Below are 24786 nucleotides of genomic sequence, written 5' to 3'. Positions count from 1 at the left end.
ATCCACTCGGCTACGTCTTTCATCCCTTCGTGCAGGTTGGTTCTGGCGGTGGCTGGGTCGTTGGTGAGGGAGAGGATCAGCTGGGTGTCGTCGGCGTAGGAGATGATGTTGAGGTTGTGATGGCGTGCGATGGCTGCGAGGGGGCTCATGTAGACGTTGAAGAGGGTGGGGCTGAGTGATGATCCTTGTGGTACGCCGCAGATGACTACGGTGGCCTCGGATCTGAACGGGGGAGGCGGACTCTCTGGGTTCTTCCGGTGAGGAACGAGATGATCCACTCTAGTGCCTTCTCTTGAATTCCGATGTTGCTGAGGTGCTGCACTAGGGTGCGGTGGCAGACAGTGTCGAACGCTGCGGAGAGGTCCAGGAGGATGAGGGCCGCTGTTTCCCTGTTGTCGAGCAGGGCTCGGATGTCGTCAGTGGCTGCGATGAGGGCGGTCTCGGTGCTGTGGTTGGCTTGGAAGCCGGACTGTGAGTGGTCGAGGGATCCATTAGTCTCGAGGAAGGCGGCCAGCTGTCTGTTGACGGTCTTCTCGATGACTTTGGCAGGAAACGGGAGGAGCGAGATGGGGCGGTAGTTCTTGAGGTCGGTGGGGTCTGCTGATGGTTTCTTCAATGACGCAAATGCGGCGCTACAAAAGTATAAATATGGGCCTGAGTATCATCAGTAAGCATACGTATCCAATATTGTAGGAATCTAAGTGATGGCGCACGGGCCAGGCAGCTGCTGAATTGCGTAGGTGACAAAGGTAACAACCATTCAGGATTCAAAAAGGTCTGTCGGGTGTTGGGGCAGCGATGGTTCAGGAGCTGATAGGAGAACTGTTGCACATTATCTCATGTTGCACAAATGGGTCGGTGGGCACTGGACTGAAATTGTGTCATCAGCCTGCTCTGGACTCATAGGAGGTTTCTTCAGATGCACATGTGCGACCAGTAAAACAAAAAACATTCTTTCTGTATTCCGACTGGAGGTTACAGTTGTGCAAAAAAAGGCCACTCAAAATCTATTGGGACAATATTTTCCATGGGATGCTGGTCTGGCCTACTCAGAAAGGGAGCCCATGTGCCATTACGTGTTTTAAATAGTTTTACTGGTTGATGGGTTGCAGGGATTCACCAACATCTGGAGAAAGGGCCAGAGCTCATATGTATTTATTGCATTGTTTCTGATGTGGATATTGTACTGGGGCACAGAATCTGGAAAGGCAGAATGTTAAAGGAAATGATAACATGGTCTTTCTACCCCGCTGAACAGCAGGAGAAATCTGCAAGAGCACTTGATAGTATCAGAAGGAATAAAACGCTGGACTTACTCCTTATGAGGACGTGGGTTGTATTGCAATGAATTTGTTTATAGGCCATGTTGTTAGGGGTAAGATTCCATGAAGAATCTTGAATATGTGGCTCTAAAAAATAAGAAAAATGTTTCATCCTTTGCTCTAGTTTTAGACCAAGATTAGCAAATATGTTTGGTTATATTTCTACTACTTAATGATGGACCATTACCATTAGCCTGCTTGTGTACACTTGTCCCTCTTATTGAAGATCCACACTCGTTTGCCCAACAACCCAGTGACATGCCTTCATTACCCTTTCCTCCTAGGAATCTGTTTTTTAATGTTTTTTTCTATCTGGACCATCTGATGGCAGATATGAAAGTATGTCCAGCTTCAACTGATGCCCCCTTGGTTTTAGATCACCAGGTTTTGAATAGCTCTAGCCTGCTCCCTGCTATTTATTCTATGTACCCTCACCCCAAAGTGTCCTGAGACCTCTGGATGATAGATACCAGAACTTTACAAAAGGCCTAAATACAATGGTATGTCTTTGATCTGAAAGATTGCTCTAACGAACTGCAATAGCATAGGCCATCAAAATCATCAGTCATTTTAAGAGAGTAACAGGTCTACTGCTCCAAACAACATCCTTGTCTATCATGTCTGTAGTTGGACGGACCAGGTACTCTCCTTTCCCAGCCCCAGTGGATATTATGTCATCAATAACTGACAGGGAGATAAAACATAAAACTTTCAACTGAAGTCATTAGGATTTTCAAACAACTAAAATTGCAATGATGGAATGTTGGGCATCCATTAGATCAATACGTCTTCCCTGGATCAACTGCCCAGAGATGCTTTACATTTTCTGCTGACAGTTGATAGAAATGAACAATAAACCCCAATTTACCAGTGTCAACAGGGCCAAGGACTATGGCAGCATGAGCTCAGAAACTGCACATCTATTGGAGGTGACCGTTTAGTGTCAGAAACTTGCATGTGGGGCGAAGGGGGACAGACTGATTATCATTTTTTGATCAGTGTGATTTTGTAACAAGCCTGGGTGAAATATGCTCCAATAAGGTTTGAGAGCCTAGCTTTTAGGGTAGTGCTTTCTTCCCTCAGAAGGCACTGGATGGATGGTGGCAGGCTTATCTAGAGCTTGAGCATACAGAAGTCAGCACAGCGCTTTTGAATAGGTTCAGGGATGAAAAAAAAATATCTTAAAATCTTGGAGGAAAATAATTAGGCTCATCCTTTACAAAAAAATCTCCTTTTACATTTTATGTGAGGCCTCTCCTAGCTCGGTCCATCATTCTCGTATGACTTTTTCTCAAACATACTATGAAGATCAGAATGCAAGTCAAGACTTTAGCTGGATCAAGCACTCAATACCACAGAAAAAAACGATGAGAAACCATTTAACTAAAGGGCTCACATACTCCACAATCAACTAGATCTTACAGATTTCCTGTAGACCATGGAACTTAAAGAAATTACATATTTTCCTCCTGGATTGTTAAGAATGAAACACAGTAGTATGTACATATAATAAACAAGTACAGTTTTCCATTGGAATTTCTCCAACCTATGGGTCCCTATTTTAAATGGTGACAAATAACATTGATAGAGAAAAAAGCAAGAAAGCAACAACATCCAATAAGTATGTGAAAAAGCTTCTATGTTCTAGCACACAAACCTTGAAAAGCTCAAAAATCATGTGATAGAGATGAGATGGCACATATACCATCTGTACCTTCTGCCCCTCTGATTTCGCTAGAAAGAAGAGGACACAATGTTAGGCAGTTAAACAAATGTTTAGGTCAAGTAGCATGGGCTAAAAACGATTGACACATAACATGTGACTTTTCTGGAAGCAATGAATGAAAACAAATACTGTTTTGGGGAATTGAAAGGACTGTATAAAAGAAGATGCCAAAATACAGCTTTTTATCCTGAGAGTGGTTAAAATACTAGTTGTTTCCAAGCCACCGACCTGTAATAATAGAAAGAAGAGACCAGCCCCCAATATTACTTTCCAGGATACACACTAGGCAAATCTTTGCAACCAACATATAAGTAATTTACCACAGTGCATGATAAACTGATCTTAAAAAACATACTGAAGTACTACCTGGTTCTACTGCTATGGATTTGCAAAAAAACACTTGCTGGGTGGCTATTTCTGAGCACTGTGAATAAACAAGAGAGCGGGCCAATGGAGGGATGATACTATAGAAACGTCTATAAGGTACTACAGCATCCTAGGATCTGTCAATAAGGAAGAACGTGTGCGCTTTATTCCTCTTGTGAGATTCAAATGGTCACTTTCAAAGCAGGGAAGAAGGAAAAGGCTTCCAAGGTGCAGAAGTCTGCGTGTGTGAAGGACAGTCCTATAAAAACCTGTTCCTTGGATATTAGGTCATAGAAGAACCTATGATCCGGCAGACAAACGGCAGATACACTTTTACTACATCACTGGCTGAGCAGCTTCTCATCTGTGGTGTACTGAATGTGTTTGACCACCTCAACTCTATAATTTAAAATGTAATAGATCGAAATGCAATGCAATTTCTAAGTGTACGTAAAAGCAAATGGTAATAGTTGCTAATCTTCCCTTAATTGCAACATTCTTTCTAAAACAACTGACCATGAGCACAAATACAGTCATGGGTCCAATCTTTCCAATCTATGGCAAATACATACAACATACTACAGCACATTTGAACATCTAGGTTTTCAGTGTGTTGTTAGTGTAAATCAGTAGGCTACCTTTACTCCAAGATTTAAAAAAATTGAAAATAACAAATCACTGTCTAACTTCAATAAATCACTGTCACTCAGGCACATAAATTGTAAGTCTTTAACCTATCTGGATTAACACAACACACAAGTTGTAAACAGTGGCAGCTGCCACTGGACTGGGTGGCGGGACATGACGAGGTGTGGGGAGGTTAAAAGAAAAACATTTTTTTAAAACACTTACCTTCAAAGAGAGATATGTTTGTCTACCCTCTGTCCTCTTCCTGTTCCTGGGTGCACACAGGCTCCCAGCTAATCATGACGCTGCTGTCACCAGCATGACAGCAGCATTGTGATTGGCCTGAGCGGCCTGCTTCGCTGCTCAGCCTGGGAGTGGGAGCCTGTGCATGTTCTCCACTTGGCTGTGCAATACAGCCTGGTAGAGAACATGCCAAGTGCGCATGTCTGTTTGGCCGGCCCAACATGGCCAGCCAAACAGACATGGCCACATGTGGTGCAAAACCCCTCCTCCGGCCCCCACCCTCCAGCCCACCCCGCCCCTTACTCCAAGGAAAAATAAAATGCTAATAACAAAGCATACGTTTATAGCATTTTATTTTTATTTTTGTGAAAATCCAGCGGGGCGACGCTCCTCCGCCTTAGCGAAGGAACCACCCTAGGTAGAACACCATGTAGGATATACATCAGAGTTAGTATTTATACAAGAAGTAAATTTTCTGTAGGCACTAATATCATTTACCGCGCTACTTGATCGGCATGCCGAGTCCAGCTAGAATTACAACAAACATCCTAATAGTTTGATAACAGTGCACTTAACATGCGCTGTTCTTTGCAGCAGGCATATTAACCCTCTGAGCAACTTTATGACGAGTCAAAACTGCCAACAGACAACTCTCCAGTCTCTCTCTCTGTCTCTCTAGCAGGAACATTAATCACAAGAGTTATCTTGACATTTTTATTGCTGCCTGAAAGCTGGATGCACAAGGAACTCTGCAGCAGGTGCTTTTAAATTGTAAGTTATGAGCACATCTCCCACCCTGAGGTCAGTGCCACCGCTCCAGCTCAGCGCCCAGTGCGGTCGCACCTGTCACACTTTCTAATGCCGGCCTTGGAATAGAGCAGCAGTCTGCTGCCACTAAATTCCTTGATGGATCTGCCGGGTTCCAAGAGATTCTGTGAGTCACTGAGAAGGACACAGCATCTCCCGTACACTTCTAAGTGGATGTTATTTAACTAGAAGTAGGGCATGCATGATTGAATGCTCTCATGTGGAAACCCAGTGCTTAATGCCACTGTTATCCTCCACATACGCCGCAAACAGAGAGTGCGTGGACTATACAGACTCAAAGTGGTGCAGAAATGCACACATGGCTACTCTGCCTCTGGGTTTTGCAGGAGTGCTTGTAGTCCAGGAGGTGGCTGATGAACACCTAACAAGGTCTGATTGCTAATCACATAAGAGGTAGCAGCTGCAGGGTGGTTAGACCGAAAAGCATAAAGATGCAGATAAAAAAAGGACTCACCTTCGGGTAGTTTAGCGAAGGGAGGAGACAAGCGGAGTCCCTGGCTTTGCTGAGCATTCAGGCAAATGTGAAAACATCTCTCATCAGGCGATTTTAGATATGAAAAGTACACTTGAGGCGAAGATTCATGTTATGGCAATTGCTGTTGGCCGTCTACAGACAGAGCACACCAAACTATCAGCAAGAGGCACAGATAATGAATCCACGCTTACAGAGATGTAAACAGAGGTGATGGAACTTCGAGCACAGGTAGCTGAACTATATGAGGATGTCGAAGCTGCTCATGGTGGAATAACATTCACACACTGAAATTGCCAGAAAGAACCAAAAGGTCCCAAGGATGATTTGTTCTTGGAAGAATAGATAACTGCAAACAAATACAATGATGCTATCTCTAAACTCTTCTCTGTCAAACGGGCAAACCAGGTGCCAGGGTGCCTTCCGACCCAGAGACTTGACTCGCTGCCCCTCCGCAAGGGCAATGGTGGTTTGGCTGCCCATATTCGAGAGCCAGGTACCTGATTTTGCAGGCTGCCTGACAACAAAGCCCATGAATGACAGATGGTAATGAGATGCATATATGCCCAGATTACACCGCTTACCTGAAAAAACGGAGAAGTATCATTTTGGTTGTAAAATGAAAGTTACAACAGCCAGGAATTAAATATGTGCTGATGTTTTTGCCAAACTATGGAGAGCAAAAGACAAACTCACTCACATCTAAAATACACCTGCCAAGGTTTGGAATTGGTGTGAAGCTTCTGGCCCATTCAGAGATAAACATTCTCAGAAACAGACCCAAATGTGGGACCTGACAAGACAAGGAAAAAATAAAAACACACTGTGGCAGTTGAACACTCAAAGGAGCCAGTGGTGTGAGAGAGAGCCCAAGTAGTTGAAAACATATCCCAGCAAGCGGACTTTCAGGAGGCTTTTGCCAGTAGTGGGCCGGAGAGGACTGGCGGAGGAGAGCTTCCGTATGGTGGAGCAGGTGATCTACTGTATTATGGCCTTGGGATTACCCCTCATAACAGCAGAGGAGATCACCTGAGTTTTCAGAAGAAATTACTTATGGGTCTCTGATTTACTGATCTCCTGCTTTGAAGGTTTGGGGCTGCCGGTGGTAAGAGAAGAGGGAACATATTTACTAAAACTGAAAGACCAGGAGCAAAATCGCAAGGAATAAACACAGAATTTAGCACCACCCCCGATAACAAGTTAGGATGTGGTTCAGCTTGGTCAAGTTACAAATTTTACATCTTGGCCAGGCATAGGGGGTTAGATGCACCCAGACCATAAAGAGCTGATATAGGAAAACAAAAAGATCAGTAATAAGGCAGCCACAGGTTGCTCAGAGATTTGCGTTTATACTGAACACTATAAAACGGCATTCACGAGTGACACAATAGAGATGATGGCAAACGAATGATTCCCAGCACAAGACGGAACAGCTCCACAGCACTAAGTATTCAACATTTACAAGAGGCACCATGATCTGGATAGCCCCTAGTGTCACATATGTAAGGAAAAATGCTCACTTAGACAATAAAGCGCGATATACAATTGTGGAGGGACAACTGGAGGGTGCTTTCCTAACTTTGGCCTGTGTTTCTATCCCTAACATCGACCGGATGCACTATTTGGAAAAAGTGACTGATTACCTACTTTTTATATTTTAAATTGTAGTGACTGCAAGAAACAACTTTCATAGAAATTTCATTGGAAGTAATAAACTCCTGCCCTACTTAGAAACCGTTACACTCTTCCCCTACGGGCCAATATTTATTAGATTGTGATAAAGACAGATCTATTCCTCTGTTAAGGGGATTCTCAATATGTAACTGCTGCTCACAAATTCAGCACCTGTACGCACGAATGGTGTTTGTTTGACATAAAGAGGGATTGAAACCCGGAAGAAATAGTAGTAAATTAAGTTGCTCGTTCATTGTGTGCACACCAGACTAGATATGTTTTAGGTGGAGCAAATACATCACAAAAGGCTACTAATAATTTCCGAGTAAAGAGGGGTGAGGCTCTCTTTAATAACATCATGGCAACTGTAGGTTGAGGTTCTAAGAGACACATCTTCCACAGCACGATAGGGGAGCAAATGGACAACTATTTTTGAGTACACAAAGGCACAGACCGGTAGCACCAGTGCTGAAAAGTAGTAAAAATAATAATTTGTTTCATCACTATTAGGACTATTCGGACCACAAATGTCCTGAAACTGGCTTTAACAAATAGATAGTAAAGGTAGAGCACAACATTTGAGATTTGGGGTAAAAGGTTTTAATGACTTGCTGGACTCTAGGAAGAATTATGATACTCTATTTGAACGATTAGGAGGCACAAATTACACTGAACATGCATCACTGCAATACGGTGAGGAGGACAGAGTGAGACATTAATTGGCCTGACTATTGAGATCAGAAACGGCTATAGCGCCCATATGTGCCCTTCACACTGAGACAGGTGAGGTGGTTAATACCCAAGCCAATGAAAGTGAGGCATTTGAGAGATAGTATGTGAGCCTATGTGCTCCTCCCCCCCGAGACACCTACTGACAGTGCTTAATTTGTAAATAAAAAGGTGCTGGTGCCCAAAGCCCTCCTCTTAAACACGCGGCTGCTGCATTTAAATGTGCCAGCACAGAATACTGAGGCAGCGTAATTCTGAAGCCACCTCGGGCCTCTTCAATCCATTTAAAGCCACTCCCTGCCCCTTCAGCTCACTCTGGCAGCTTTCTGCTTTCTACCTTTGTGACGCTTTTTCTTTGTTCTCTTCCTCCGTCTCTCCCATATGTGTATCTTGCTGGTAGCAAATGTTTGAGGCAGAAGAATAAGCGCCGGCCCTCAAAAATAAGTGCTGTTGCTCAGCACCGGAAACAATAAGCACAAATTAAGCACTGCGTACTGACCTCATTGTGGCAGACTTCACGGACGTTACAGTTCCTCAAGAACAGGCTACATCAAAATGCATTGGATAAGCTGTACAATGGTAAGATGCAAAGCTTCTTTCAGAATTCTATGGATCCATTATGGCAAAATTAGCTTCACAAAGCTTGGCAATGTACCTAGATGCAAATGATGCGGGGTTCTTGCCAAGTAAAGAAGCAGTGGTTATTGTACTGCCAAAGCAGGGACAAGATCTCTCATGTAAAATCATATTTTATGCCATCCTTACTCAACATCGAATGTAAAATTCTTAGTAAAATAATTGCAAATATTATACACCTGCTACTTAGGGAAATTACAGATCATGAGTTTTATACCTGGGCAGAATACCTATATGAATAACAGACACTCGTTTCACATCATGTATAAGGTGCCACAAATGGTGAAATCGCCTGTAGTGGTGTCATTAGCCACAGAAAAGGCATTAGACACATTGGGGCAGATTTCAGAAAAGTGGCACTGCACTTTTCTTGCACCCTTCCTACCGACACCATGTGTGCGATGTATTTAAAATACGGTGCACCATGGCGCAGGGTAGGGGGCAATAGCATCAAAATGATTTACTCTATTGATGTACTGTTCAGGGTTAGCACCAAAATGTTGGCGCTAACCCTGAACAGTACATGGGGCCCCATTGTAACCAATGGTGTGCTTCCTTTTAACGCCTGCTCAGAGCAGACGTTAAAAATGCCCCAAAAAATGGCACAAAGAAATCTCTTAGATTTCTTTGCACCATTTGTTTGCCCCCCCCCAACAGGGAAATGCCCCCCTTGCATACATTATGCCTGACACAGGCATAATGTGGTGCAAAGGGTTACAAAGTGGCGCAATGCATGCATTGCCCCACTTTGTTAAACTGGCACATGCCGATTTTGGCCTCGTTGGGCCACAGTAGCGTAAAAAAATTAAATAAAGCTAATGTGGCACAAGGAGGCACTAGGCCTTCTCAAATCTGTTTGTGGTGCTTAAGAAAATGGGATTAACACCTAATGTGCAACCATTGGCAAAAGTTCCAACGGGTGAAAGATCTCGAGAAAATGCTGTATTGGCTGTGGGACGAGACAGGGTTACCCCCCTCTCCGCTTCTGTTTGCACTGGCTGTCGAAACCCTAGTCTGCATGATTCTAGGGATGAATAGGGCATACAACTTCAGCAAAGGCACCATATTATCTCTATGCAGATGATGCTTTCCTTTATCTTGGAGACCCACACACGACTTTGCTTGGAATTGTCACACTTCTAACCGAGTTCAGCATTTTGTCAGGGCTGAAAGTTAATTGGGGTAAGTCATGCCCTTAGCCTTTCAGACCTGTAAGAGATCTGGAAATCCTGCAACTTGAGGACACTCAAATGAGGCTTGAGAGCAAGATGTTAGGCATTCATGTATACCTTGATGACAACCGAATACTAGTAGGTAATATTGGAAGGATAATGACAACAATCAAGCAGTCTCGTGCCTTCTGGTGGCAAATCCCCTTTTGCTGATAGGAAGGTTGGCTACAGCAAAAGTACTGATTCACCTTAGGCGTCTATATCATTTCACGGCGCTACTTATAATGATTACTAGTAAGTTCTTTAAAGAAATGAACTCCATCCTATCTGAATTAATCTCGGGAGAAAGGGTGGCTGTGCTGAATACAATGTGTCCAATTCATGAGGGTGGACGGGGACCCTGAATTTCGAAGTTTAATACCCTGCTGCCCAACCACAGTGGAGCATTAGATGGATGGGCTCTGAGCCTGACCCTTATGGTGGGAGGGAGTGACATATGACTACTGACTAAATTCCATTCACAATCAATAAAACGTACAAAAGATGCTGGCAGAAGTTCTTGGAGCAATGACATGAAGTTATATACACACACACCAGAGATTCCTCTCTGCTGTCTGCCTATATTCAAAGAGGTGCCCAAAGCACACAACAAATGGGTATGGAGAGAGGCAGGGACTAATATAACGAGGGTGTTCGATTTCGCTGAGCTCTCCATACTTATGTTACACACAAAGAAGAATAGGAGATAAGTGCAGGTCAAGTCATTACATTTAACACACCGACAAGGATAACAAGACTGATTTGTGGTGAAAGAACTCCTGAACCACCAAATGTGGAAGCCTTGACTGAGTTCTTAACACTTATGTCATGGTGGCATGCAGTGAACATTCTTCACAATGTGCTACGCCAGCAGTTTATGTTGACATTACTCAACTGAGATGGGTGGAAAACCTTGGCAGGTGGTTGTGAGAGAAGGAATGGTCAAGTATTTCAGAAAATGCCAAAGATTCAAATGTATCCAGTTCAGTTACCTACACCAGAATCTGGCTCCATCCTGGAAATCAGAGATGTACCTTGGGGTCTAAGAGCATTGTTTAGGATGCGCAGCATCTGAATCAGATTTCTTTCACATGGTATGGGAGTGTGTAATGGTTAAACAATACTAGAAGGACATCTTGTTCGTTCTATTAGATATAGTTGGGAAGAGATTAGAAAAAATCCTCCTGACAAGCTTACTTGGACAAAAGTACTAAGGGCCAGATGTAGCAGGGTCAGAATTTGCGATTCTGAAATTGCGAGTCGGTGCGACTCGCAATTTCCGAATCGCAAATCCTGATGCAGAACGGTGTCTCAGACACCGTCTGCGACTCGCTATGGGGTTGCAAAGACCCACCTCATAAATATTAATGAGATGGGTCGCATTTTGCGACCCCATAGCTAGTCCCTGCACTCACAGGGATGGTGGCCTGCTGAAGTCAGCAGACCTCCATGTCTGTGACTGCTTTTTCAATAAAGCAGTTTTTTAAAATTTATTTTGCAGCCCGTTTTCCTTAAAGGAAAACGAGTTGCAAAATAAAAAAAATAACGAAACCATTTGGTTTTGTTTTTTCAGAGCAGGCAGTGGTCCATTGGACCACTGCCTGCTCTGAAAAAACCTTTTTGGCAACATTCACAAAGGGGAAGGGGTCCCATGCGGACCCCTTCCCTTTTGCGAATGAGTTACCACCAGTGTGATACTGGTGGTAACTGCGAATTGCGATGCGAGTTGCAAATAGGAAGGGAACACCCCTTCCTATTTGCGAGTTGCATTCACAATTTGCGAGTCGGTACCGACTCGCAAATTGTGAATGTGCGTCACAGAAGGCTGTTTGCATGGCGCAAACTGCGATTTTTGCAGGTTGCACCATGCAAACGGCTTCCTACATCTGGCCCTAAGAATGCAAAAGAAACCTGTCGATTTCTGGGTTTGGGTATGGTGTTAGCCAAGAGAAATAGGAATGGCTCGGAAAGTTTGCACAAGGCAGAGTATTAGAATGTAGCTGCTAGATGCTAAAAAACAGACCAAAGAGAAAGTGGCAGCTATACGTGTACAACAGGGGCAGAGTGGCGAGGGTGTGGTTCTCACAGACTGGAAAAATACTATATTAGCAGATGAGAAAAAGAAGATGGAAGACCTCCAGGCTCTATCCCAATGGTCCTTTAGAAAGACCCATGTCTTGATGGAACCAAGACTATTACGCCAAGGTTAACAGGGTAATGCTCCCCTCGGACATTGGATGATACACTTTTTGAAGCAAACCTTCACAGATGTAATGGCTAATGCCTAAATGTTGCATATGTAATCTTGTTCTAAGAATGCATATCGATAAGGCTATAATTGTGAAATTAACTGCAAGACTGTGGTTTTTGTCTCAGATAAGTGTAACGTGTAGTGGGTTCGGTGCAGGATGTATGAGCAGGAGTTACTGTTCTAGTCACTGAGATACTATGACTGGATTCCACGATGGAGCACGAGGTGGAAGTACGGGTGGGTTGTTACAGTATCTTTAATGTTTTATGCTGTGTCCTGTAACACAGGATTGATGAGAGTTTACAGTGGTATGTCGCATTGGCGTGGGCTCTTCATTATTATATCTGTACCTTTGTAGCTGTGTACAAGCTGGTAACGATACTTGTGCTGCCAACTGTTGTTGTATCTTGAGACATGCCAATAAAGATATTAAAACAAGTGTAACATTTATTGGTCTTGCTGATGTTCTTGTCATTGTATTTTCTTTTCTTTTTCTTGAGAAAAAATGTAAGCTTGTTCACTGTTCATACAGTTCACTGCACATGTACAAGGGTCCCAATGTACTCAGATTAGATACAATGCATGAAACTGAATAAAGATCAAGTGGAATAAAATAGTTGCAGATCCTCTTATGTAGCCCAGCACGCAGCTAAAGGCAACTTCAAAAAGAAAGAGACAAGACACTTCCAACAATAAAAGGGCAGGTGCATTTAATTTGAAGGATGAAAATAAGTATTTTTTAAATTCTTGTACTTTCTGGACGATTGTCAGATAGGAGGAAGCGGACTTTGGTACAGAAAGATTCAACCAACAACAGCACCAGGCAGAGACAGTTAATTAGAGAGATTTCTAGAGTGGCGTTTCTAAATGTGTTATGAAGATTGTCAAGTTAGGTAGAATGATCTGATTGAAGCAATAAATTCAAACCCAAAGGGCCTAGCTTTACGTGAATCCTAATGCTTCTGTGGTGGCAAGAATGTGCTGGTCAGCAAACTTCTATGAAGTTGTGCTTTGACTTATAAAGAGTTAACAGTGAGATATAATACTACTACTTGCAGACTAGTGCTCTATGGCTTTTAAACTTAACGCATATCGCTTTGAAAACACAGATTAGTTTTACAGAGATCTTGCTTAGTTCACCACTGCCAAAGATACGCAACTGTTGTGATATCATTCAAAGAGAAGTCATTAATTACTTAAGGTACATACTAGAATCTTCACTGCTCCTAAATTCACTACAAAATCATATACTCTTTATGGAGGTGTATGGCAAGCCATCATTAGTAGACACTTTCACAGGCCTCTAGCACTCCCGGTCTAACCTGTATTTTCAAAGAATCTCACAAAGCCACATTCATCTTCTAAAGAGACTTTTTGCCACCAGTACCATCCTAGAGTATCTCCGAATGCTGGGATCATACTCACAATATGAATACTACAAAAACAACAAGACCTCTAGTGTCCAAGGCACTCTCTCTGCCTGACTTCTTGAACTCAACCACAATGAAAGCAAAAAAAAAAAAAGCTACAACCATTTGACGACTACCACAATTTGATTCATCCAAATACAGCAAAGAAAACAGCTACTATAAAAATGCCTCAGTGTAATTCCTAGATACCTGGTTCCCCCAATATGTTCCTGCAAGCAAATTAAACACCCTTGCTCTGTAGTGTGGCTAATACTAGAGAATACACCTTTGCTGTAAAAGAAGGCTCAGGGGCTTTACAGAGGAATTTGTATAAGTAGCAAAACTGATTAAGGAATTTGAGCTCAATGTTTACCATTTACTTGACAGATGGCTTCATGCAGCCTTGTGGTATCGGCAAGCCTTCTAGTCCACTATAAGTACTGAACGTTTACGTCTAGGATAGTCAATCACTGTGCATTAGTCACATGCATTTCTACTTATTGGGCACTCTTGGGCATCCCTTTTGGGAAAAACGTTGCAACTGGAGGGAAGATTGTCACATAATGGATTCCGTAATTTAATTCAAATCATTCTTCAATGCCTGGGGCTGAGCTGGATAGTCACCAGACTGCCATTGTTTCACTAGGTCTAGATGAGAGGCAGAGGTGTTGCCTCAAGTCTCTTATCAGTAGGGTTAACACCACTACCCTTCAGAAAAGAGAGCTCAAGTTGGGGTGGGGGACCTTAGTTATAAGCCCACACCTTTCACACATTGTGCTTGTATCTCCATCAATGTCAAGATTCTTCAGACTTTTTCTTCAATGAAGAAAGGGAACAAATATGCAGAACCAAATTTCTCTTAAATTTAAGGAGCAACATGTACACCACATCCCACCCCAAATAAATGCCATACATTTATTCTCAACAGAATCTGCACTGTGATCCTCAACATCCCATCATCAGCTTTGGTAACTGGAAGGCTGATTATCTTTTGGAAGGTAATTCTGTTCTTTCTCCAGAAGCCATTTCTCCTCATTGAGAACACAAGAGCGCTCTTCACGCTTGCCTACAATCTTAACAAAACAAAACCTTTCTGAATTCATTAAAGAGATTATGAATCCTGCCAGAAAGGGGTTTACCGGATTAAAATATATCTATAAAAGGCAATATTTTACAATGGCACTTTTGGAACAGTAGCCAATCAATGCACTATATGTTTAGAAACATATTTGTCATATGTTAATACGTCATTTCACAGACCTCTGTATCTCCTATCTGAACCTTACCTTAAATATTGTCTAATTGTGGCAATATTGTTGGCAATAACATAGCTAATCAATAGTGCAGCAGGTTGAGCAGCATTGGGGCAAACTGGTGTGAGGTCGAATGCACCTCATTTTTTCAACACCTACTCCAGGGAACGGGGACCAATTTTATTTGCTTCCATAAAAGCTCTTGGCACCCTGGCTACATCACTTTTATGGCTCAAAATGTAAAATTCCACTTACTGTGGGTTCCAGGTTCTGCCTGTTTAGCAACCATACATTCTGGTTAATGCGATCATCAAGTTCTAATAGATTCAAAGTCTAATGCTGATTCACAGATAAAGTTGTCTTCATAACATATCCATTATCAAAAATGCTACCGAATATTCTCCCCATAATAAAAGGTAGTTCGTTCGTCAGTCTTTCAGAAGTCCAAATGTGAGTTTTCCGGAGAGACTATTTATTTCTTAGGGTTTTTTAGGTTTTATAAACAACCACAGTACCAGTAGCCATTCATGGTCTTTGCTACCCAGGTAACATGATTATTAACTTTTACTAGTGTTTGGTATCACCTGCAAGTGTCCTTGTTTGAAATTCAAAGAGGGCTGTTTCCAGAGTGTAGTACATCACATTCCCTACATCTAGGGTACATCTGAGGCATTCTAACAATAGGCCTGCATCAAGGATATTTTCTGGACATCAACCTGGACTCCTTTTACTACTCTGGAACTGAAGCTAAACTGGACATGCTGCTTTTGGTCAGGTGTTTTTTGTAGCATATTAGTTCTAATGCTACTACAAGCTTCAACATTAAATTCTGGATGTGCAAAACACCTGGTGCGTTACAGTAGGAATAAATAATTTTTAACCTAACAAGATGATTTAAATTACCAGCATCATCTTTCAATTTTCTGATACTTTTGTGTGTGTTTTTCTCAGAGTCATACAAACTGAGCAGACTCAGGCTGCAGAGTACTTGTTGAATATGCAGTGGGAGAACAGTGTATGGCGCACCACCTGAAAGCGCGTGCTTCAAATTTTTAAGCTGTAAAGCATGTCTAAATGCATCAGATGCATTAAGAATTATCCAGCCCATAGGTGGTGAAAAATGTCCAGTTCCTAACCACTAAGAAAGCTTACTATTATATGAAAGTAATCAAACAAAAGGGTTTCAAGTTCACCAAGACTTGAATTTGTCTTAACCTACAAACCTCTGTGGTCATTAATAATGTGCTAATATTACGGCTTCACTAATCATTATATTTAGACTTACCATTAACTTCGGTCAGTTCTAGCCCTGGGGAGTTCATATAATACATGTCACAAAGCTTCTTGGCTTTTTCGTAACCATCTATGTGAACAAAGTAATGAAACAAGTCAATTCATTCATTCCTTTGATACATGACAATTGTGTACATTTTCAACACAAATGTAGGAAGCCTGAAAAACACAAAGTACAGCAGAAATGTGGAAAACTTTTGAAATAAGTGATCCCTCCAGCACAAATGTCATCTATTCTGATATAATCTGAATTCTTATTTTAAAACTGTACTAGGTTAAATGGCAATTGAAAAGTATTTCAATTTTGTTGACTGATAAACTTCACATTTCTTCTTCATTGGTTCACAGTACAATTACATGTTCTGAATATAGTGATAAAAGTCATTCTCATTCGAAGTTTCTAGATATAAGTTCATTAGTATTACTAACCACTAAACCATTAGGCTAAGTTTCTGTAAGGAAAGACAAAATACTATAGATGCTAAAAACACAATTTAAGGTGGCCATACCATTGATGGGTACTGAAGGAATATAGACCATATTTAAACTTATCCCAATTTCTGCTTGCAGGCGTTCATCATCACATTAATTTATTGACCATCCTACTTAGATCCTTCATTCATACTATAGAAAGGTAGTTGGGATGATGGGATGAAACACAAAGAAAATGCTGCTTATAAACCAAATATTTATTCGGTTCATGCACTTTGGTATGAGAGATCACATCTATCTGACCAAGCATCGCTCTCCACTGCACCTCAATAAGTAACCACATTTGGTGTAATTGCTGAAGTACAGAGGGATGTGATGTTCACCTCCTATGCAGTACACTGCAGAGAACTTGAACATCACATCCTTGCACTAAGTGGAAGGAATATCTCTGGAGCTCGCATTAGGGGTATTCTCAGTTTATTAAGAGTTTTTCTCACAGCCCAAAATGTAATTTATTTTTTCAGTCTGAGTAACACACTGACATCACTGAAAATGAAAGCAGTTGAAGCCTAAGGCTTCAACTGCTTTCAGTATGAATGATGTTCGGTGGTGCAGCTGAGCCCCTGGAGACCTGATGAATACCTGAGAGGTACCACTGGAAAGTGGAAACTCTCCACTTTCCATTCCAGAAATACATTTCCCTGGTGGACCTCGGTTTGGGGTTCACCGCAGGAGGATGGTATCTGAGCTGGGATCCAATCAGCCACCAAGGATAGTTTCAAGGAGGGGGCAGCCACCCCAGGCTTGGTAAATTGCTCATCACCCCTCCACAGGAGGTCATAAAGTCTTTCTACCATTCTCACGAAAGAGACTGGGTGGTTTAACCTCAATTTACCCAATTAAAGAATGGTGTAGAGGTCAGTCATTCTTGGCATATGGCTCCTTCCCCCCCCCCCCCCCCCAGGAGTTAAATAGTCTTTCTGCCCCACTGAGGGACAGTATCGGGGATTTAGCCAATATGCCCTGCCCAGGAGTGCAGAAAGACCCCTAGACACTAGGAATTGCTTCTGTAAACAAAAAAGAAATATAAAGGTTGGGAAGGCAGGCTCATCCTGGCACCGGACCACATACCCTACCCTCTTGCCTAAACTGTCTTTGTGCCACATTGGGGGCCACCACTCGAATACACCAGCCATGCCAATGGAATGTGAGAGAAAATGTGGAGCCCGTTTGGCATAGTTTTGATGTATGTGTTGGCGGTGGGGGGGGAGAAACAGATCACTGACAGAATATCCAAAAATATTGTGTGGACAGATTATCATGTCAAACTTTTCGAGGATCAAAATATCGAGAAGGTAAGAAACTAAGTGCAAATAGGTAAGTATACATTTATTATTCTTAACTCCACATCTACGAACCTTGAATATGGAGAATGTCACTTACCCAGTGTACATCTGTTCGTGGCATTAGTCGCTGCAGATTCACATGCTGTGCACATCCCGCCATCTGGTGTTGGGCTCGGAGTGTTACACGTTGTTTTTCTTCGAAGAAGTCTTTTTTCGAGTCACGAGACCGAGGGACTCCTCCCATTTCGACTCCATTGCGCATGGGCGTCGACTCCATCTTAGATTGTTTTCCCCGCAGAGGGTGAGGTAGGAGTTGTGTATGCTAGTAATAGTGCCCATGCAATGGAGTGAATACGTATGTACATTTTTTTTTTAAAATATTTTTTTATTAACATTTTATTATTTAATAAACAGTATTATGTTTACAGCACCATCTTGTTTGCTTCGTGTTAGTGCATAACAGTGTTAATATCACTACTGTCTACATTGTTTGAATGTTCTACTTCATTAATTATTCGATAACCTTTATACTTTAAACTTATGCAAGAATAGAACATCAGTGGCGCTTCTTCTCGTATGGGTTGCCCAATTGGCCTGGTGTAGCAGAGTCATGTTTTCCTAGCTATTATACAACACCTTTAACTCGTTTCAAACATTAATCAACTTAAACTTAAACACGATGGCAATGTAGGGGGTGGAGGCTGCTAATGCAGGGGGATGCCATTTCTTGGCTTTTCCAGTATGTATGGCGTCATTACTCATAGACTTGTCTGGTTTCAGGTGGGTGGGGCATCTACCGGGTCCAACCTGTCTGTTACTCAATATCCTGGGCTCTGTCCCCTGTTGTCCGTCTTCTGTTCAATCTCAGCCTTATTGTGTCTTCCCTTATCATGTCCTAGAGGGCGAGGCAACATCTCCTCCCTTCCTATGTTTATCCAGTCTCCACTCCTGTTGGTGTGTCTGCGTCCGCTGTTCTCAATATATTGTCCCAGCTTGTCATTGCTACTTCCCATTTCTGTGCTATAGGGTGGCGACGCAGTCCCCTCCCCTCCTCGCTCTTCAGGACCTGGAGTTCGGCTCTAGCCCATGTTGTAACGTCTTGTCTCCACCCAACCCGGGGGGGGCCGAAACTGTGCCTTCCAGTTCTTTGTGATCTGTCTCCTATATAATACCAGTGCCAGACTCAGAAATCGGGTCTCCACTCTTCCCCGTGGCAACCCATCCCCAAAGCCCATCAAACATCTGTCAGGGGTCGGAGTCAGGTTCATATTAAGGAGTCTCGATAGGTCGGACATCACCTCTTCCCACCCCAGTTGGATCTCTGTACAGGTCCATACCATGTGGTCAAAATTTGCGTCTACATTTTTACATCTGGGGCACACCCTAGGAACTCCCCCATAGATTACTGTTAGCCGATGTGGGGTGAGGTACGTTCTGTGGAGGTAATTATATTGTATATCTCAGTCGCGTGCTGCGAGCGACGGTCCGGGGGTAAGCCAAAGCTCTGTTCCATTCCGCATCGGACGGTTCCCTACCGACTGTCCTCCCCCATCTCTCTCTCAGTGGCCGCAGGGAATCTAGTGCATCCTCAACTTGAACTCGGTATAATTTAGATATCAGATGGGACTCATCTCCTGATGTCAATAGGAGATGCAGCACCCTGTGGGTGGCTGGTTCCGCGTTGACCATGATCCAGTGCGTTTTCAGCACATGTATCAGTTTATGATACATAAGGAACTGACCCGGGGAGACTCCACTGTCAACAAGATTAGTGAAAGACCTCATCACTCCCTCCTGAAACAGGTCTCCCACCGTTTCTATTCCTGCTCTCCTCCAGGTTCCGAGGCTCATGCCTCCCAGGTTCCTCTCACCAGCCTCGATCGTAAGTACCGCCAGGGGTAGGGCCGGAGAGTACGGGGGGACAGTGCCATCCCTTTTCACGCACCTCTTCCAACATGCTGACGCCACTTTTGTCATCGGGCTGTGCATGTGGGGATTAAGCTTCCTATTTGTCATTCGAGCAATGAACTGATTTATGTCCTCCACTACTTGGTCGGTGTACCTCTCCAGGTGACCCTTACCTGTGAGCCACCCGGCAACCCATTGCAGCTGGGATGCCAGGTAGTAGGCTTCAAAATCTGGCGCTCCTAGACCCCCCTTGTTAGTTGGCCTGCATAGTATCTGGAGCGAGGTGCGTCTACGACCATCATCCCATATAAGTTCCCTGAGTAGGGTGTTTAGTTCACGAAACCACGCTGTTGGAATCAGAAGGGGCAGGTTAGCGAAGTAGTATAGAAACCGGGGCAGCATGACCATTTTGGACAATGCTACTCTGGCCATTATCGTCAATTTCAGCGATCGCCAGAACCCCACCGAGGACTTTAGAGATCGTACGGCTCTGCCCAGGTTACCCTCGCGCAAGTCTGCCCTGTCGTGAAACACCTGTATGCCCAAGTGCTTAAAGGTTCGAGGGGCCCAAATCATATCCCCAGGGCATGTTGTCGGGCGTTCGCCGCCCGGAGCCATAGGGAACACGCATGTCTTGCTACGGTTGATGCAAAGTCCAGATATGTTCCCATAGTTCTCCAGCACTCCCAGCGCCCATGGGAGATCCTTCTCTCCGTCCCTAAGGTAGACAAGTATATCATCAGCATATAGCGAGATGATATGTTCTTGGTGTCCCCATTCCACTCCTCTACCCACGCCCTCCTGCCGCATCTGGGACGCCAGCGGCTCGATGGCCAGGGCGAATAACAGTGGGGACAATGGGCAACCTTGTCTGGTTCCCCTGTGAATTGGGTAAGTTCCGGACACTGTTTTACCTGTTCTCACTCTTGCCAGCGGTGACGTGTACAACAAGTCCACCCATTTGACCCAATCTTCACCCATTCCCATACGGAGCATCACTGCTCTCAAGTAGTCCCATCTGATCGAGTCAAATGCCTTCTCAAAATCCACCGCGAGCAACACCCCTGCTGCAGGTTTCGTGTCGCTAGGCATATTCAGGACCGCAAAGAGACGTCTCAGGTTTAAGGAGGTGCTGCGATTCGGGACGAAACCATTCTGATCTACATGTACCAGAGTTGGTACAAGAGGGAGTAAACGGTTGGCCAAGATCTTGCTTAGTATTTTAAAATCACTGTTTAGCATTGACAGGGGGCGGAAGTCAGTCACCGAAGGTTGCCTAGATTTTGTCTTAGGGAGTGGGACTACCATTGCCTCTCTCATGGTGCACGGCATTATCCCATTCTGTAGAGATTCTGTATACATCTCTACCAACTGGGGGGTCAGTTGCTTCTCGAATTTTTTATAAAAGTCCATGGGGAGGCCGTCTGTTCCCGGGGTCTTCCCTGAGGCTAATTGAGCTATAGCTTCACTGACCTCCGCCACCGTCACTGGGCCCCCCAGCCTATCCCTGTCTCCGGCCATCAGGCTCGTTATAGGTATATGTTGTAGGTAATTATCAAAGACCTCCGTACTGATTTCAGCCGGTTTTCCATATAAAAAGGTGTAATATTCCTTGAATGCATCATTTACAGGGCCTGGTCTACTTCTGCATGACCCTTCCTTATCCAGCACATTTGTGATGGGCTCGGCCTCTCCACCCATCCTCACCAACCAGGCTAACATTTTCCCAGACCTACCCTCTTCAGATTGTAGGGAGGCAAAGTATTTTTGTGTGCTGTGGCATCTGAGTTGTTCTTCGATCTGGGAATGGTCCCTCTTTGCCTGATTATATTTCTCATTTACTAGTGTGCCAGCCCCCTGAGTAAGTTCTCCCTCATGTATTATCTTCTCTAGCGTAGTCAGCTCCCTTTCAAGTGTGCGTCTCACTCCGGCCGATTGCCCAAGACAAAAACCCCTTGTCACCACCTTGAGGGCCTCCCATTCCGTAGATCTAGAAATGGTGGATCCACTGTTAAATTGAATATGGTCAGTCAGGTGCTGTCTCAGGGCGTCTCTATATACTGGGTCCTCAAGTGCTGTAGGGGACAATCTCCAGGCCGGAATGGGGGGCCTAATCTCTGCTGCCATCCATGTTACCAATAGAGGGCTGTGGTCGGACAGTGTACGGCCCAGATATTCTGAGTGAACTATCCCACGTGCAAGGTCTGCCGTACACGCCACCCTGTCGATTCTGGTGTGGAGTCGGTGAAGGCCCGAATAATATGAGTAATCCCTGTCGTGTAGGTGTTGTTCCCACCATATATCCACCAGCCCCCAGTAGCTCATCCACCAGGGCACCTCTCAAACAGTAGGCTGCCCAAAAACAGAAAAAACACCCGTGCAACAGTGCAGCATGTTTCATCTTTTAGTTGCAGTTCTCGCCAGTCCACCTGTACAGGCGAGATTCCAGTAGGGGGGTGGCCCTGCACGGAGGGGCCACTAGTGCACCATTTGCGCCCGCCCCAGGGTGTCCGGTAAGCCTCTGGGCCTCAGAGGTCATCTGCAGTTTGTGGGGTCACTACCGGGGCCTGCACCGAGCTGCTCGAGCCCCCCGCCGATGACATCACAGTCTCGTCAGATTCACCGCCAGAGTCCTCCCGGGGGGTCCCCTCTCCGTTCACACGCCCGCTGCCTCCAGTGCTGCTCTTCTGCCACTTTCTTTTTGGTTCCGGGATGGCGCCAAGCGTGGGCGACTTCGGGTCCGTCTTCCCCTGGGAGGCCGGCGCGGTCCACCCCCGGTTGGGTCCCCCCTGCCGAGCCGCTCTGTCTGGGTCCCATGAGCTTCCAGCCATTCCCATGCCTCCTCCGGGGATTGAAGAAATGTTGTTTTACTGTCAAGCATTACTTTCAGCTTAGCCGGGTACAGCAACGAATATTGTATACCTTCGTCCCTTAGAGCCCTTTTGACTGCCATGTATGAGGCACGCTTACTCTGTACCTCTACTGTAAAGTCCGGGAACAGCGTGACTTCGCCATTTGCTACCTTAAATGGGCCCTCTTCTCGCGCCCTTTGTAGCAAGATGTCCCTGTCTCTATAGTGCAGTAATCTTGCGATCACCACTCGGGGGGCCTGCCCGGCGCCAGGGTCCTCGCAGGCACGCGGTGTGCTCTTTCCAGAGTGTAAAATGAAGTCAGCCGGCCCGGTGCCACCACTGTGCTCAACCATTTTTCCAGGAATTCCACCATATTTGATCCTTCTGCCCCCTCCGGGAGGCCTACCACTCGCACGTTATTCCGCCGGCTTCTCCCCTCTGCGTCCTCAGCTCTGCGCTCTAGTCGCATCACTCTATCTCTGAGATGCGACATTTCAGCCTGCAGGTCTTTTTGTTTTGGTGCGATGTCGGCCAGTGTGGTTTCTGTCTCTTTGACTCTGTCCGATAATTTGTGATGGTCAGCCCTCAAGAGGCCCAGTTCGACTGCGACCTGATTGATGTCGTGTTGCAGTGTTAACTTAGTGTCTTCTATCGGTGTCCTGTACATCGACCTGCAGTGGACCCTGCACGTCCCCCCCCCTGCGCCCGGGGGTCGCTGTGCCGTCCATGACTTTAGCCCTGTGACGGTTCTTAGGGGACATCGATTGCGTAGGAGATCGTCCCCCCAGTGGCGAATCTGACCACAGTGCGTTAGCTCAGGGGATCCCCCATCTACGACTTCCGTCTCAAGCGCAGTTCAAAGCCAGGTAGAATCCCATCAGCACCAGAGACCCGTGCTTTCTCGCTCTGGATCTCCGTAGACTCGGGCGCGTTGCACCAGGACACAAGGCACCACACCAGTTCGATCACAGTAGTCGTCACTTCAGGGGCCGGACCGGTCCGGTCAGGCAAGGCGCCCACTATCGACCATCCCCCGTGTTGGGCCACCGCGCGGGGTACCGCGGACCGCTCCAATCCTGTTTCGGCAGGCGAGCCCTGCTAGGCAGTTCATCCACTCTTAAGGAGGTGCCGCAAAGCACCGCTGTGCCTTACCCCCGGGCCATCGGCCGTCCGCCGATACTCAGTTCCTCGATTGGCATGCCCCAGTCGGGGTCACCCCGGGATTCCCATCTCCCCAGATGCAGCCGGGCGATCCTTCATGCTCTGTGGCCCGGGGCCCACCATGCTAGTCCCAAGCTCAGGGGCCAGCGCTCCGTTCACGCAGTAGGCCACCACGGGGACGACCATCCAACAGGGGGCCCCTCTATCCGCCGATCGTCTCGCTCGGCCGAGGGTCCGGTACTTTCCTCCCTCAGGGCGGCCCTCCCGGGGCCCGGCCCGTTCCGCAGGTGTGTGCCGGTGTTCAAAGTGGGTGTCCGCTACACCAGAGGCCCCTTCCGCCAGACACACCGTGCCGCATGCAGGGTCGGCGCCACAGCAAGGCTCCCGGCAGCCGGGCCCCCGTTCTTGTTGCTTCTCCTTACTTGCGAGGATGGGGACGGAGGGCCCGCACGCACCCCTGGTCGCCGTCACACCGTCCTCCGCGGTCTCGGAAACACAAGGCTTTCCACGATCAGCCCTGCAGCAACCCCCAGGCAGGAGGGGGGGGCACCCCCGTCTCCCCAGCCGCGGTCGGCTGGCTCCCTCTCAAACGGCGCGCGGTCCCACGCCCAGCCGCGTGCCCGCTCACTCGCTCAGTCTGGCTCCCGGCATTAACGCGGCGACAGGCCCCAGGCCGTGGGGCTCGCCGGCCGTCTCCGACGGGCTCCGCCAGGCTCGCTCTGGGCTCCACTGGTGCTCGGGTCACCCACACGGGTTCCCGCACTCGCTCCCCGTCAATTTGCCCCGGGGGGTGGCCCAGGATAACAGGAGAAGTTTAGGCCCCTCCGGAGCAGACGGATCAAGCGTGCGCCATCTTTGGCTTCGTGGCCACGCCCCCCATGTACATAATGAAGTTTAAAGTAATATATTTACAAATTTACAAATGTTCAAGATCAACTTCTAAACGGCTACAGGATCCCGGGGAGGCGGGTGGGCGCATGTGAATCTGCAGCGACTAATGCCACGAACAGATGTACACTGGGAAAGTGACATTTTCCGTTCGATGGC

The 24786-nt window shown here is 45.7% G+C and overlaps 1 protein-coding gene across 3 annotated transcripts in view; it reads right to left on the bottom strand.

The window, feature by feature from the left end:
* Positions 1–24786, bottom strand: part of PDK1 (pyruvate dehydrogenase kinase 1) — a 163164-nt gene that overhangs the window by 66428 nt on the left and 71950 nt on the right. For all 3 annotated transcript variants that reach the window (XM_069225344.1, XM_069225345.1, XM_069225343.1), the window contains exons 6-7: positions 16033–16110; positions 2980–3056 (exon numbers count right to left, since the gene is read on the bottom strand). In XM_069225344.1, the coding sequence (XP_069081445.1) occupies positions 2980–3056; positions 16033–16110 (155 nt within the window). The remainder of the gene's footprint in view (positions 1–2979; positions 3057–16032; positions 16111–24786) is intronic.

Source organism: Pleurodeles waltl, chromosome 3_1 (genome assembly GCF_031143425.1).
Source record: "Pleurodeles waltl isolate 20211129_DDA chromosome 3_1, aPleWal1.hap1.20221129, whole genome shotgun sequence".
Taxonomy (NCBI): Eukaryota; Metazoa; Chordata; class Amphibia; order Caudata; family Salamandridae; genus Pleurodeles; species Pleurodeles waltl.
This window is presented reverse-complemented; position numbering and strand designations above follow the sequence as displayed.